Source organism: Penicillium chermesinum (genome assembly GCF_028974085.1).
Source record: "Penicillium chermesinum strain IBT 19713 chromosome Unknown utg000004l:1.0-3345178.0:1.0-3348027.0, whole genome shotgun sequence".
NCBI lineage: Eukaryota > Fungi > Ascomycota > Eurotiomycetes > Eurotiales > Aspergillaceae > Penicillium > Penicillium chermesinum.
Genome location: NW_026695314.1, coordinates 2,063,644 through 2,076,058, shown reverse-complemented (window position 1 = coordinate 2,076,058; position 12,415 = coordinate 2,063,644). Strand labels below are relative to the sequence as shown.

At 53.4% G+C, this 12,415-nt stretch overlaps 2 protein-coding genes across 2 annotated transcripts; both read left to right on the top strand.

Annotated features, from left to right (window-relative positions):
• Positions 1-6,257, top strand: N7468_005671 (uncharacterized protein; the record flags this gene model as incomplete). Its single annotated transcript, XM_058474967.1, has 3 exons — positions 1-442; positions 498-4,362; positions 4,400-6,257. The coding sequence occupies 3 exons, from the start codon at positions 1-3 to the stop codon at positions 6,255-6,257; spliced, it is 6,165 nt and encodes a 2,054-aa protein (XP_058330707.1).
• A 261-nt stretch (positions 6,258-6,518) lies between these two features.
• Positions 6,519-12,031, top strand: N7468_005670 (uncharacterized protein; the record flags this gene model as incomplete). Its single annotated transcript, XM_058474966.1, is given in 4 exon segments — positions 6,519-6,873; positions 6,939-8,658; positions 8,717-9,707; positions 9,725-12,031. 4 exon segments carry the CDS (start codon positions 6,519-6,521, stop codon positions 12,029-12,031), a joined length of 5,373 nt encoding a protein of 1,790 aa, XP_058330706.1.
• Positions 12,032-12,415: the final 384 nt, after the last annotated feature.

Sequence of the window (12,415 nt, the reverse complement as noted above, 5' to 3'; positions counted from 1 at the left end):
ATGTTCAAGGCCCTGATGGGCGGGGGCAGGTCCTCCTCGGATGCCCGCAGCACGACTAGCTCCGGCTTCCGTCGCAAGGCAGATTCCAAGTCTTCCAGTAGTCGCAGATCAACACGGGGTGACGACCGTGATCGCGGCTTGGATGACGATGAGTCAGTCTACTCTCGCTCCTCGAGGCGACGGGGCACCGGCAGCATTGCTGGCGACTCGGTCGCCTCATCCTACGTAACCGCCGAGCCCGAGCCCAGCGAACGGGGCAGTCGGATGATCGTTGAACGAACACCCAAACGCAGCGACAGCGACCGAGATAGCAAGACGTCACGTCGACGTGAGCGCGACCGGTCGCAAAGCCCGGATCGCGAGCGAAGGAAGACTACTGGGCGCGGTACTCGAGATGGAATTGATGATGATGAGTTGGAAGACAAGTACTCCCGCCGAGAAAGTCGACGGACACGATCCGGTGATGTTCCAATCACTTATCCCTCCATGCCATCCAGTGCGCCCGGTGCACAATTTGCGACCGACTTTGGCGGCGCTCCAGGCTTCTCAATGCCCCCCCATTCCCACAACGATGACATCTGCTCCCGATTATACATCTTCGCCAGCGCAATATGATCCTCACGTGCAGCAGCAATTCCCCGGCCAGTTTCCCGAAACAGCCACCCAACCTTACTTTCCTCCTAATAACCCTGCTGGCGCTGCTGCCGACTACTATGGTGACCAAGGCCAGTCAGTTGCTGACCAGCCCGGTGTCAGACCGCAAGGACCGAGTGTGCTCCCAAATACTCAGGCTCATCTGCAAGCAGCTTCCTCCTCGGCCAATCCCCCACCTGAACCTAGCAGCATGGGACAGACTGGCGCCGCAGCCGACTACTTCGCCGGTGATTTCGAAGTCCCTGAAGCTCCGGTCAAGCCATCAAAACCATCGAAACCTGGCAAGGTTTCGTCCAAGCCATCGAAACCTTCGAAGCCTAGCAAGCCCTCCTCATCAGGAAGTCTCCCTGCGGCCATTGCATCTGGAGCTGTTGCTTACGGCGCTGGCAACGTGATGGCCTCATCTCAAAGCCAAGTACAATCCACTAGTTCTCAATATGCTCCCTCATATTCGCAGCCTAGTGGTACAGTCAGCGGGAAACCTACAACTCCGCATAGTGTTGCCAATGGTATTGGGGCAGCAGCAGCAGGAGCTGCCGCCGGATACATCCTTGGTCACCAGCATCATTCGTCTAATCCCGAGTATGCGTCGTATGGCAATCAAAATCACAGCCAGTACGCATCTGGTGGTGTTGTGCCATATGGGAGTGATCCCACCAATCCTGGTTTAGCGTCTGAATTTGCAGGTAATGCCGAGTACGCTTCGCATCCTGCCTATAATCCCGGATTTTACCCCCACGGAACTGGTTCTCTAGCCATGCGACAGCGCCCTCGTGATCCGCTAACTCGGTTTGCTGATTTCTGGCGTGATCCCGAGGGCGTCGGCCGTTTTGAAGATTACACAGAGGCGATCGGTGTTTGTGCAGGCTGTTTCGAGCCTGGAACGAGTTCTCTCAATGCACCTCGCAAACACCACTACCGTGGCCGCCGATACTCGGCTGATCGCTTGAGCAGTAGCAGCTCATCCCGTGTGAGCAAGCTCAATCGATACCAGTCTTCCGAGGATGATACCCGATCACGTCGGAGGTCTAAGAATACATCATCATCTTGGCTTCCAGGTGTATTGGGCGCGTCGCTTTTTGCGGGCAAGGAATTTCATGACTCTTACAGCGTTCGCTCAGGGTATGTCGCAGATGACCGAGCTTCATCCTTTGACGAAAGCCAGTCAGTGTCTGATCGTCGGAGCTACACGTCCCGTGGTGTAGTCCGCCGGTCAGGCAGAGATTCATCGATCGAATACAATTCTAAGCGCTCTCGCCGGACGCGGTCTCGCTCACGTTCTTCTTCTCGGTCAGGCCATCGCTCGTACGTGAAGGAAGCCGCAATCGGTGCTGCAGTGGGCTCTGCCGCTCTAGCTGCTGCCAAATCCAGTCGCCGTAACCGCAGTCGGTCGCCCCACCGGCGCAAAGACTCCACGTCGAGCTCGTCTGTCATTGACGTTTCTCGGTCCTCCGGGCCCAAGTCTGTTGGTGGGTTCACTTCATTCTTTACCGCTTCATCCGAAAACCGCACCAAGAAGAGCACCAAGAAGAAGCGGCGCGGGTTTTTCTCCTTCAGCGGTTCATCATCTTCTTCACTTGACAACGATCTTGCCTTCGGCACCGGATTCGCCAAAAAGCCTTCAAAGACACTGAAGAAGAAGAATGGCAAGAAAACAGAAGACGTCGATGCGGCTTTGCTAGGGCTAAGCGCGACTGCTACTGCTCTCGCTGCCTCCTCCCCCCATGGCCGCAGCCGAAGTACTGGCCAAATCATGAACTCGAGGGATACTCGGTACCTCGATGGAAAGTACACCTCATCTGCCAACGAAGACGACGAGTGGGTGGACGCTGAATCTTCTGACCAGTCTCCATCCAGTGTCAGCTCCGCAATGGCGTTCGGTGGTAGCAGTGCTGAGTCTGGATCTGATTCTAGCCGCAGTGGTTTCTTCTCATCGTTCTTCGGAAGAAAAAAGTCGCGATCGAAAAAATCAAACTCTTCTGCTGGTGATGCAGCTGTTGCCGCTGGCGCTGGTGCTCTTGGAGCGGCCGCCCTGACTGCAGCTGCTCGTGACAGAGATCGAGATAGCAGAGTTTCAAGCAGCGCTGGTAGCCTTCAACAAGTATATCCCATTCCTACTTCTGATCCCTCGCGCTTCGACGTGACCAAGGTATCTTCGTCGAGTGCCAGTGATCAGCCAGCTTTTGTCCGCCCTGGCCCTATACCTCTTCAGCAACCTCAACCTGTGATGCCGGTCTCGCAATCGGTGTATTCCACACAAGGAGGTTTGCCAGGCTCGATTCCCGCGTACAGTGGCCCAGTTCCTCCAATATTCGCCAATGAGTTTGACCAATATGGCCCTCAGTCTCCTGCTCTTCGAGACGCTGCTTGGATTCCTGATGATTCAAGTTTCGTTGGCCATCCAATGCCGCGCCGATCCAACTCGTCTCCTGTCTTCCCCGCTGAGCGGAGCTCCATGGCAGGCCCGAAGCGTCGATTTACTTCTAAGGACCAGGCCTCTGTGTCATGGAACCTGACAAAAGAGCAAGAAGAGCAGGAAAATCGTGCCAACAAGCGAAACAGCAAACCCAGAGACGACTTTCAGCCCGGCGCTGTACAATTGATTGATCGCGAACAAGAGCCAATCCGCCGAGAGCCATTGCGTGAAGAGCCTCGTCGCCGAGATCTCGACCGCCAAGACCGCCGCCGTGTAGAGCAAGAGGAAGAGACTCATCGAAGTAATTCCGGAAAAGATAAAGATACACCCTCGTGGGTTGACCCGGTCACCTTTGGGGTTGTGGGTGCTGCTGCCGGCGCAGTAGCTACATCTGCTCTCTCTCGCAAACATGAGGAGGAAGCCGAACAAGCTCTTCGACGTGAAGAACGCCGTAATAAGCGCAGAGAAGAGCGTCGTCTCACCGGCTCTGACGTGACAGAGTCCCCAATTGTTGCTGCACCCGAACCACCTGTGTCTGAGCCTCCTGCTGCGATTGAAGACAAGTATGCTGCTGAGGAGTATCAGGCTACGAATTATAAAGACAAGCGCGACATATCCTCTCCCCGCCGAAGTCCTCGGCAATCCCCCGTTCATGACAGTTATGCAGACTTTTATGCTCCCGACGAAGTAAGACATAGCCCGAAGGCAGACGAACATGATGAGCATGAGCATGATTATGGTTATAAGCCCAACATTGTCGAAGTCGTTCCAGCCAGCGAACGCCAATCGCGTGACAAGTCCAGGGATCTCCCAGAAAATCTTCCTCAGTTTGGACCTGAGCCTTATGAGAATCAAGTCCTTCCTTGGCCAGTTCCGAAGCTGAATTTTATTGACCCTACACCCCCTGTTAGCATCAACGGATCTTCTCTTGGCATCTCTATTCCAGAGACTAGTGATGCCCCCGTCACTGCACCAAAGGATATTAGTCGCCAGCCAGAAAATGCCTCCGACCGAGTTGAGCCTGAAGTTGACTCAACCCCTCACTCCGAGCCTGAAACAATGCCTGAGACCGAGCAATCCAAATCCAAAGCCGAGCGACGGGCGGAAAAGAAGAAGGCTAAGCGTGAATCAAAGCGTGAGGCCGAGCGTCATGTCGAACCTGCACCAGAACCTGCACCTGCCGCACCTTCTGCTGCTCCCGAACCCCCAATCCAGCCCGACATTCAACATGACGTTCAAGGTCAAAGTGAATCTCAATGGAATGTCCAGCCTGAACCCGAACCTACTTGGCAGTCTCAGCCCGAAACCGAACCCGCTGAGAGACACCAGCCCGAGCCCCACCCTGAAGTCGAGGAATTCGTTCCCCGAGAAAAACCAACAACAGGTTCTCGCGTTTCTTGGGGTTACGATCGGACCCACGAGTATGAAGTCCCATCTTCTTCGGAGCAAGATCCAGCAGAATATGAGGTCTCACCATTTGAAGAGTCCCCCCCGAGAGCCATCCCGCGAATTCTCTCAGCCAAACTCAGACAAATCCCAAACCAGAGACTTCCATAATAAGCCCAGCGTTGGAGCAGATATCGATTTTGCTGCAACCGTTGCTGCTGCAACCGCAGCCGCCGGCTTTGACTCATCTGTTGTGACGAACGACCCAAAGTACCATACTCGCTACTCACCCCCGGGCTCAGAAGATGAAAGATCCTTCATTCCCGCTGCAAAATCTTCAGATAAAGAAAAGCCGAAGGGACTCTTTGAGGGCGACATAAATGCATACAGACCCGAGCCGTCGAGGGATTACCGACCTTCTATCGAACAGGCCAGTGAAGAGAATGTCACAACGGCCGAGCCAGAGCCTCTCGCCAAGGAAATTAAAGAAAAGGACCTCCAGTCAACCAAGAGCAGTGACCGCAGCTCAATTGCACAGGAGGTTATTGAGAAGCTGAACGACAAGTCCAAGGGGCCAAGCTCTCCCGAAAACAGTGTTTTGTCGATGCCGGGAGGATTTGACACAGTTGACGATTTCCGAGACGCTGCGGAACCTCATGACGACTCTCGCTCTGTTTTCTCAGCTCCACCCGAGAGAGAAAGCTCTTCGAAGTCTAAGAAGTCTCGCCGCAGCACCGATTTTGATATCGCTCGTGATATCGGGTCTTCTGCGGATGTTGTTTCCAGTCAACAGCCGAAGACGGAAAAGAAAAAGAGCCGTTCAAGTCGATCTGAAGAAGTCATTTTCGGCGATGAAGATGCTGAATCTGCCGTCACAGCCTTGAAGGATGGAGATACCTCAGCACGTGCCTATGATGATGACGAAAAGTCTCGACGTCGTAGTCACCGCTCTACAGACAGCCTCAGCTCTCCAGACGATGCCAAATCTATTGCCAGCGGGTATGAGGACGACGAGGAAAACCCCCGCCGCCGCAAGCATCGTCACCGCTCTCGCGATGGTGTCAACTCTCCAGCGGACGATGACGCCCGATCGATTACAAGTGCATATGACGAAGATGGCGAAAAGTCAAGGCGTCGCAGACACCGGCATCGCTCCGGAGACAGTGTCAGTTCCATCGTGGATGATGATACCAAGTCAGTGACCAGCTCTTTTGACGATGGTGAGAAGTCAAGACGCCGGAGACATCACCACCGTAGTTCTACTGGCGATAGTCTCAACTCAGCCGTTGAAGATGACGCTCGGTCAGTTGTGAGTGCGTATGATGGTGATGAGAAACACCGTCGCCGGCGTCATCACCACCGCAGCTCCACTGGTGGAAGCAACAGATCAGGCGAGGACGAGACTGCTTCTGTGACATCCTCCCCTGCTCGGATCGATGAGACACGCAAACGGGGCAAGGATGAGAAGGAAAAGAGTGGAGGTATCTTGCGCAGCCTCTTCGGTTCGAAAGCCTCTGCTGCGTCAGCTTCTGGGAATCGATCTCGGTCTCCCTCATTAGACAAGTATTCGTCAAGGAAGGCGATGTCTGAAGTCGGTGAGGACGAGAGTTCTCGTCGCAGAAAGCGATCTTCCAGGCATAGTAGCAGGGGAAGTGTCGGCGATTCAGGTTCAGACAGAGATAGCATCCGTGACGATACTTCCGAGTACAAAAAGGAAAGGAAGTCCAAGGAAGAGCGTCGTCGACACCGTTACGAGGAAATTGTTGATTCAGGATCACGCCGGGACTCTTCGAAGGTATAATATCTGTCTTTTTTTCTTTTCTTTACGTTGTATCATGTTGCCCACTTTACGTGTACACTTTTTTTGTGACCATATAGTTTCCCTTTCGCATGGTCTCGACCATGGCCCGACTTATCCAATTGCACAAAGACAAAACCCCAGATTTGCAATGCAAAGAAACAAGTACTAAGCATCTCAATGGTATTACTCCATGTACAGGACGAAAAACGATCGGACCTTAATGATGAACGCGATACGTCTTTTTTAGGGGAGCGCCCCGAAATGCCAGCCGCAGCTGAACGCGATGAGAGTGGTGCTTCGGGGCTTCAAAAATGGGTAGAGGGGACGGCCATTGCAACTGCTGGCTTAGCACTGGGTGACGATCTCTGGCAGCAGCCCACAAGGAGTCGATCTACATCCCCTCCTGCTGCAGAGAAGTCCCTTGGCTTGGCCCCAAAGTCCCGGAGTAGACCAACATCTCCCGAGGTGAAGCGCGACTCGGACTTATCTCGCTCTCGACGCATATCTGCTGCACGGCCCAACACCGACTCCCCAACAGCTGTGCCTTTGCATTTCCGTCGTCCACCGACGTCCCCAGGCCTGGCCCGTGCTGTGCCCGTTGAGCTTCCGAATCCGAGTCCCCTACTTCGCCCAGCCAGTCTCGACACCGTCGCCAGACCTCTAACTCGACGGAGTTTAGAGAGTCGAAGGAGTACCGTCCTCTTTACTTAGTCGCCCTCCATGGATCGGCGAAGGTTGAGCAGGAAGCCAATGAGGAATTGCCATCGCTGCCATCTAGCAAGACCTCTTCTCGTGCTCAATCCGTTGAAGATCTCCGCGTGCTCAACGACCAAGACGCGGTCAAGACCTGGGAACCGATTGATTTGGATTTGACAGAAAGGCGCAAGCCAACAGGTTTGACAATTTCTACTGACCGCGTACAGGATGGTGAACATGATATTCTGGACTCACAGCAGACAACTCCAACAGCCGAACACTTTGCTGCACTTCGGGAGTCTGAGAAGAAGCCAAAGCCAAAGTATGAGTTCCATTCTCCATCGGAGCTCTTACGGGACCCCGCCGGGCTTCAAGAAGTGCCTTCGTCTCCACCCATTGAAGGGCTTCCATCTGCCGAGAGTTCGGTTGTCGGATGGAAGGATGCGGTTGAAGAGAGGAGTGTCACCGAAGAGCAGGATCACGGTAGTGTTCACGACTCGACAACTGATGCTGAGATGTTCACTCCAACTCAAGAGAGGGGCGATTTCTTTGACGACCCTAGTACGCCGCAAGGCCCTGGCTTTGCCAATATCGTTGATCAAGCTGTCATTGCTGCTTACAAGGAAATCGAACAACCCTCTAGTATTGAGCCCAAGGAAATTGTTGAAACCGAATTAGCCTCGAAGGAAGCGGCCACTGAACTAGCTATTGAATCTTCTTCTCCGAGGACCAAAAATTCAGGGTTTGGAGACATTGTTGACGCTGCTGTTCTCGCGGCGGCTGCTTCTCGGGAGAAGCCATTAGACGCAGCCCCCGAGGAGCCTGTCACAGCCATTGAAGGACTTGAGCCTGCCCTCATGGACGAGACCGAGGTATCAAAAGATGTCGCCTCCGAGTCCATCGAACAGCCCACTGAGCCTTCAGAGAACGTAACTGCGGAAGAGGCTGGTTCTAAGAAAAAGAAAAACAAGAAGAAGAAAAACAAGAAGGGCCAAGCTAGTGAAAGCGTCGATTTGAGCGCCGAATCTACTCCTGTGCCCGCGGAGCAACAATCCCCTCCTGTAGAGACAACTGAAGAGGTCTCTCACTCTCCTGAACCGGCGGATGAAGCAATCGAATTACCGAAGGAGGCTGAGGCTGAGGCTGTTCCCGTACCCCAATCAGTCCTCGAATCTACAGAAGCCCCAGACGCTGCAGTGCCCCCTCTTGAGTCGACTGAAAATGCAACTGTTTCCGCAGCCGAGGTCGATACTCCTGCCAGAGTGGCCGAAGCTGATGATTCCAAGGAGTTTGCTGGTATGTCAAAGAAGGAAAAGCGTGCCGCAAAGAAGAAGAAGAAGCAACAAGAACAGAATGAGGGTATCTCTACAGCGAAAGAGCAAATCGACCCAGCAGGCGATGTTCCCGATAAGGCCAGGATGGTTGCTTCTGACAACATCGATATTCAGCAAGCAATTGTGCCCGCAGCTCCCCAAGAACAGCCGGAGGCTCAGGAGGAAACTCGCGAACTCATTGCTTCCGAAGAATCACCAGCGCCAATGGAGGAAGAGAGCAAAGAGATCGATCGGCCTTTTGGGGAATCCACAACGGAGCCCTTGGAGATTCCTCTAGATGGTACGACTCCGCCTGCTTCTGTGGTGCCAGCACCATTTGGTGAGCCAGCGCAGACAGACGACGATGCCGATTTCCACGAAGCTGTTGAAGAGTTGGACCAGCAAGCAAACCCCGAGCCAGAGAAAGATTTGGTAGTTGAGCCCCCCCAGTAAGCCTAAGGTGGAAGCCCTGTCTGCGGTCGAACCTTTGGAAAGCGAGCCAACAAAGGAGGAAGAAACACCACCATCGAAACAGAAGAATAAGAAGAACAAGAAGAAGAACCGCCAATCTGTTGCTGAGGAGACTGCTTCTTCTACTGAGTCTCAGCCCACTCCTGAGCCCGAACTAGAGCAGCATTCCAAAGATATTGCGCTTGAGCAGCCAGCATCAGGTGAAACTACCGATCCTCAAGGTCCTGTTCCCAGCGAAGATGGACAAGTTCTCGAGTCAGATCAGCCTGTGTCTGCGGAGCCAGTCGCTCTGGGTGCCGCTACATCCCCAAAGCCTGAGTTAACCCATCCCAACCCTGTTTCGCATGAGGTTCCTGCGGAAGAGACCTCGCCTGCCGGCCTCGCTGATATTACTGCACCGATCGATGATGTGCGAGACCGGTCTGAAGTGTTGCCTGAGTCAGTTGCTGAAGAAAATGCTATTCCCATCGAGCCTGAGGTTGCTCCACAGGCAGATACCTCCGAAGAGCCTTCTGCCGAAGCTGATCAACCCATTGAGTCCTCCGAGCCCGCAAAGACTGTCGAAGAGGCATCTGACCAGCCTGTTGTGGATGCCTCTCTTGAGACTGAGACTATCGATAGTAGCAAGCTATCTGCAAAAGAAAGAAAGAAGCTTGCTAAAAAGGCCAAGAAGAATGGTAACAAGGAAATTGTACCCTCCACTGCAGAGGAAGAAAAGTCCGCTGAGCCCGAGGTTGTCGCTGATGCTGAGCCTCAAGCAACTGAAGCAGTTGAGGCGGCCGCAAAATCTCAAGAGACTGCTGGTGTATCTGAAGGACCATCCTCTGTCCATGCTGAGGATACACCAGGTACGGAAGAGTTAATGGTTCCAGAGGGCGAGTCTGAAGAAGTCAAAGGACTCAAACCTGAAGAGTCTAAGGAATCCCAGGATATTATTACTCCGCCCGTGGAAGAAGTAATCAAAGAATTGGTTCCTCGGCCACGGAGCCTGTCGAGCCCGTCGAGTCCGAAAGAGAAGCCCTGAAAGAAGCCAACGAGGAAATCCAGGTGTTGCCTGCTGAGACACCACTTGTGGAGTCAAAGTCTCAGAAAAAGAAGCGAAAGAAGGCCGAAAAGGAAGCTGCTGAGATGAAGGCAGCCGAAAAAGCCTTACAAGAGCAACAACAGGAAATCCAAAACATTTCAACCGATGAGACCCTAGCCACTGAGGCTACTGCGACGACTGTGCCAGGACATGCTGCCTCCACCAGGGATTTTGAGACCGAATCCGCCGCTAAACCCAGTGTTCTGGAAGAGCCTGTCGTGACCGAGGAAGTTGCCCCACCTTCTACTGATGAGGCTCAGGTGCCTGCTGTTGAATTCCCTTCAGAGAATGTACTTGGATCTGTATATCAGCCTATCAAGCCTTCCGATGACAGCGCAGTTGTTTCCGAAGAGGCCTCCGTCCCTGCCGGCACCATTCGCGACCAGGCTGTGGAAGCTTCCCCTAAGCCTGACCTTCCCAAGCAAGGAGAATTAGGGCCACAAATCCTCGAAACGCTTCCTGTTTCAGAAGAGGTGCAAAATCCTGACGAACGGGCCAAGCTGCCTCTTGATGAGCCTGAACCTGAAAAGCCAATGACAGCATCTCAAAAGAAGAAGGAAAAGAGGAGGAAGCAAAAGGAGGAAGAGCGACGAAGGTCTTTGCTTCTTCAATCTGACGCTACTGCAGATGCTGAAACCTCTCCCCTTGGACAGCAAGATACTGAGCAGCCTGAAGCAGAGCCTATGGGAGTGGTGGAGCTTTCAAATTCTGAAAAAAATGAGCCTTCAATGGGACCCCAGACTATTGAGCCAGTAACAACAGAGGATGCTGATAAGGAACTCTCCATTAATGCTCCTAACGAAGAGCTGCCTCCTGCTCCTACCGAAGAGCTGCCCCCTGCTCCTACCGAAGAGCTGCCCCCTGCTCCTACCGAAGAGCTGCCCCCTGCTCCTACCGAAGAGCTGCCCCCTGCTCCTACCGAAGAGCTGCCTCCTGCTCCTGCTGACAATGTGCCTGTTTCCGAGCGTGTGGCTGCTGAAGAATCTACTCATATCACCCACCCGGTTGTTCAGGATCCTCACCCTGAGCTCCCAATTCAAACCAGCCAACCCGTTGGCGCTGAAGAGGCTGAGAAGCCGCGTGCGGAGCTCGAAGAATCAAATCCCGCAGAGGTACTAGCCGATGCCCCTGTGGAAAAAGGAAATATGCCGCAAGAGCCTCCTGCCGCCCAAGATCCGGAACAAGCGGAAGAAACTGGTACATCGAAGAGTAAGAAGAAAAAGAACAAGAAGAAAAAGAGCAAGTCTGTCGATGAGGAATCTCAAGTTGAGGTTGGGAAAGGTCATGAGCAGACCGATCCTCCTACCGAACACACCCAACCGCCTACTCCACCTGAAACTGGTGATTCCTTTGCCCGTCTTGAACAGCCACAAGAGCTTGAGGTTCCCGCCACAGGAGAGAGCCTAGAGGAAGCCCCTGGAGACCAAACTGTGAAGGAGCCGCCCCCAGAGCAAGTCTCTGAAAGTCAGGATGTATTTGGCCAGGAGTCAACAAACACAGCAGCCGATACTCAGGCGACTGAGACCCCTCTGGCTAAAGAGGGCCCAGATGAAGTGATCGAAGAGGTTCAGCCCGAAATACCTAGCCAAGAGCCTACTGAATCTCGCGTTGAGGACGTTGTTCCTGAAACGACCAACACCGAGGAGACCAAACTCAAGGAGGCTCCAACCGAAGAGCAGTTTACCATTGTTGAAGCATCTGCAGAGCCAGAGCCAGGGCCGGAGACTAAGCTTACAGCCAAGCAACTCAAGAAGCTCAAAAAGAAGCAACAGAAGGCATTGACGATGGATGCAACCTCAAGTTCTCCTGCCGAAACTGGAAAGGATACAGCCTCAGAAGCGACACCAGAGCTCTTTCTTACAGAGGAACCTGACACTGAAAAGTCGGTCGATGTAGCTCTCCCTGCGGAGGAAATGACAACTACCCGAGATGTTACTACAACTCAGCCGGAGACTACACACCCCGAGCCCCAGGAATCCCTGGATCAGGGAAACACTGAGCTTGAAGCTCCAGCTGACAACCAACCGACTGTAGACCTGGAAGCTGAAAAAGAGCCCAATGCATTGGACACCGCAAAGCCTGCCCCCGAACTCGAAAAGCCAATGACAGCAGCTCAACGGAGAAAGGAGAAGAAGAAGGCAAAGAAACGCGAGTCGCAAACCACGGATAAGGATTCTACCGAAATAAATGTTGAACCCCCCCGGCAATGACACCGAGAAAGCCGCAGCCAATACTACTGGACCCTCTGGACCCGTGACGGCTTCCTCGCCTGCGGAAGATTACGACGGTAAAGACCATCAGTCCCACGACACTGAAAAGCCCGACAGCACGGCAAAAGACATGACTCCGACTGATGATATCGTATTTCCGCAGGTAGAGAAGCAAGTGCTTGAGCGTTCATTTGATTCCGGCGAATTTGAGAAGGATGGTGGTGACGATTTCACAGTACCTACCATGGAAGAAGGAGATGTGTCGAATGTAGCGGAGGGAAGGATTGAGGGGCTTGATGATGCTCCGCAAAGCTCTATGGAAGCAACAGAAAAAATTGACCCGAAAATTGTGTCTACTGAGGAGACCGAGGAACCGAAGGAGAG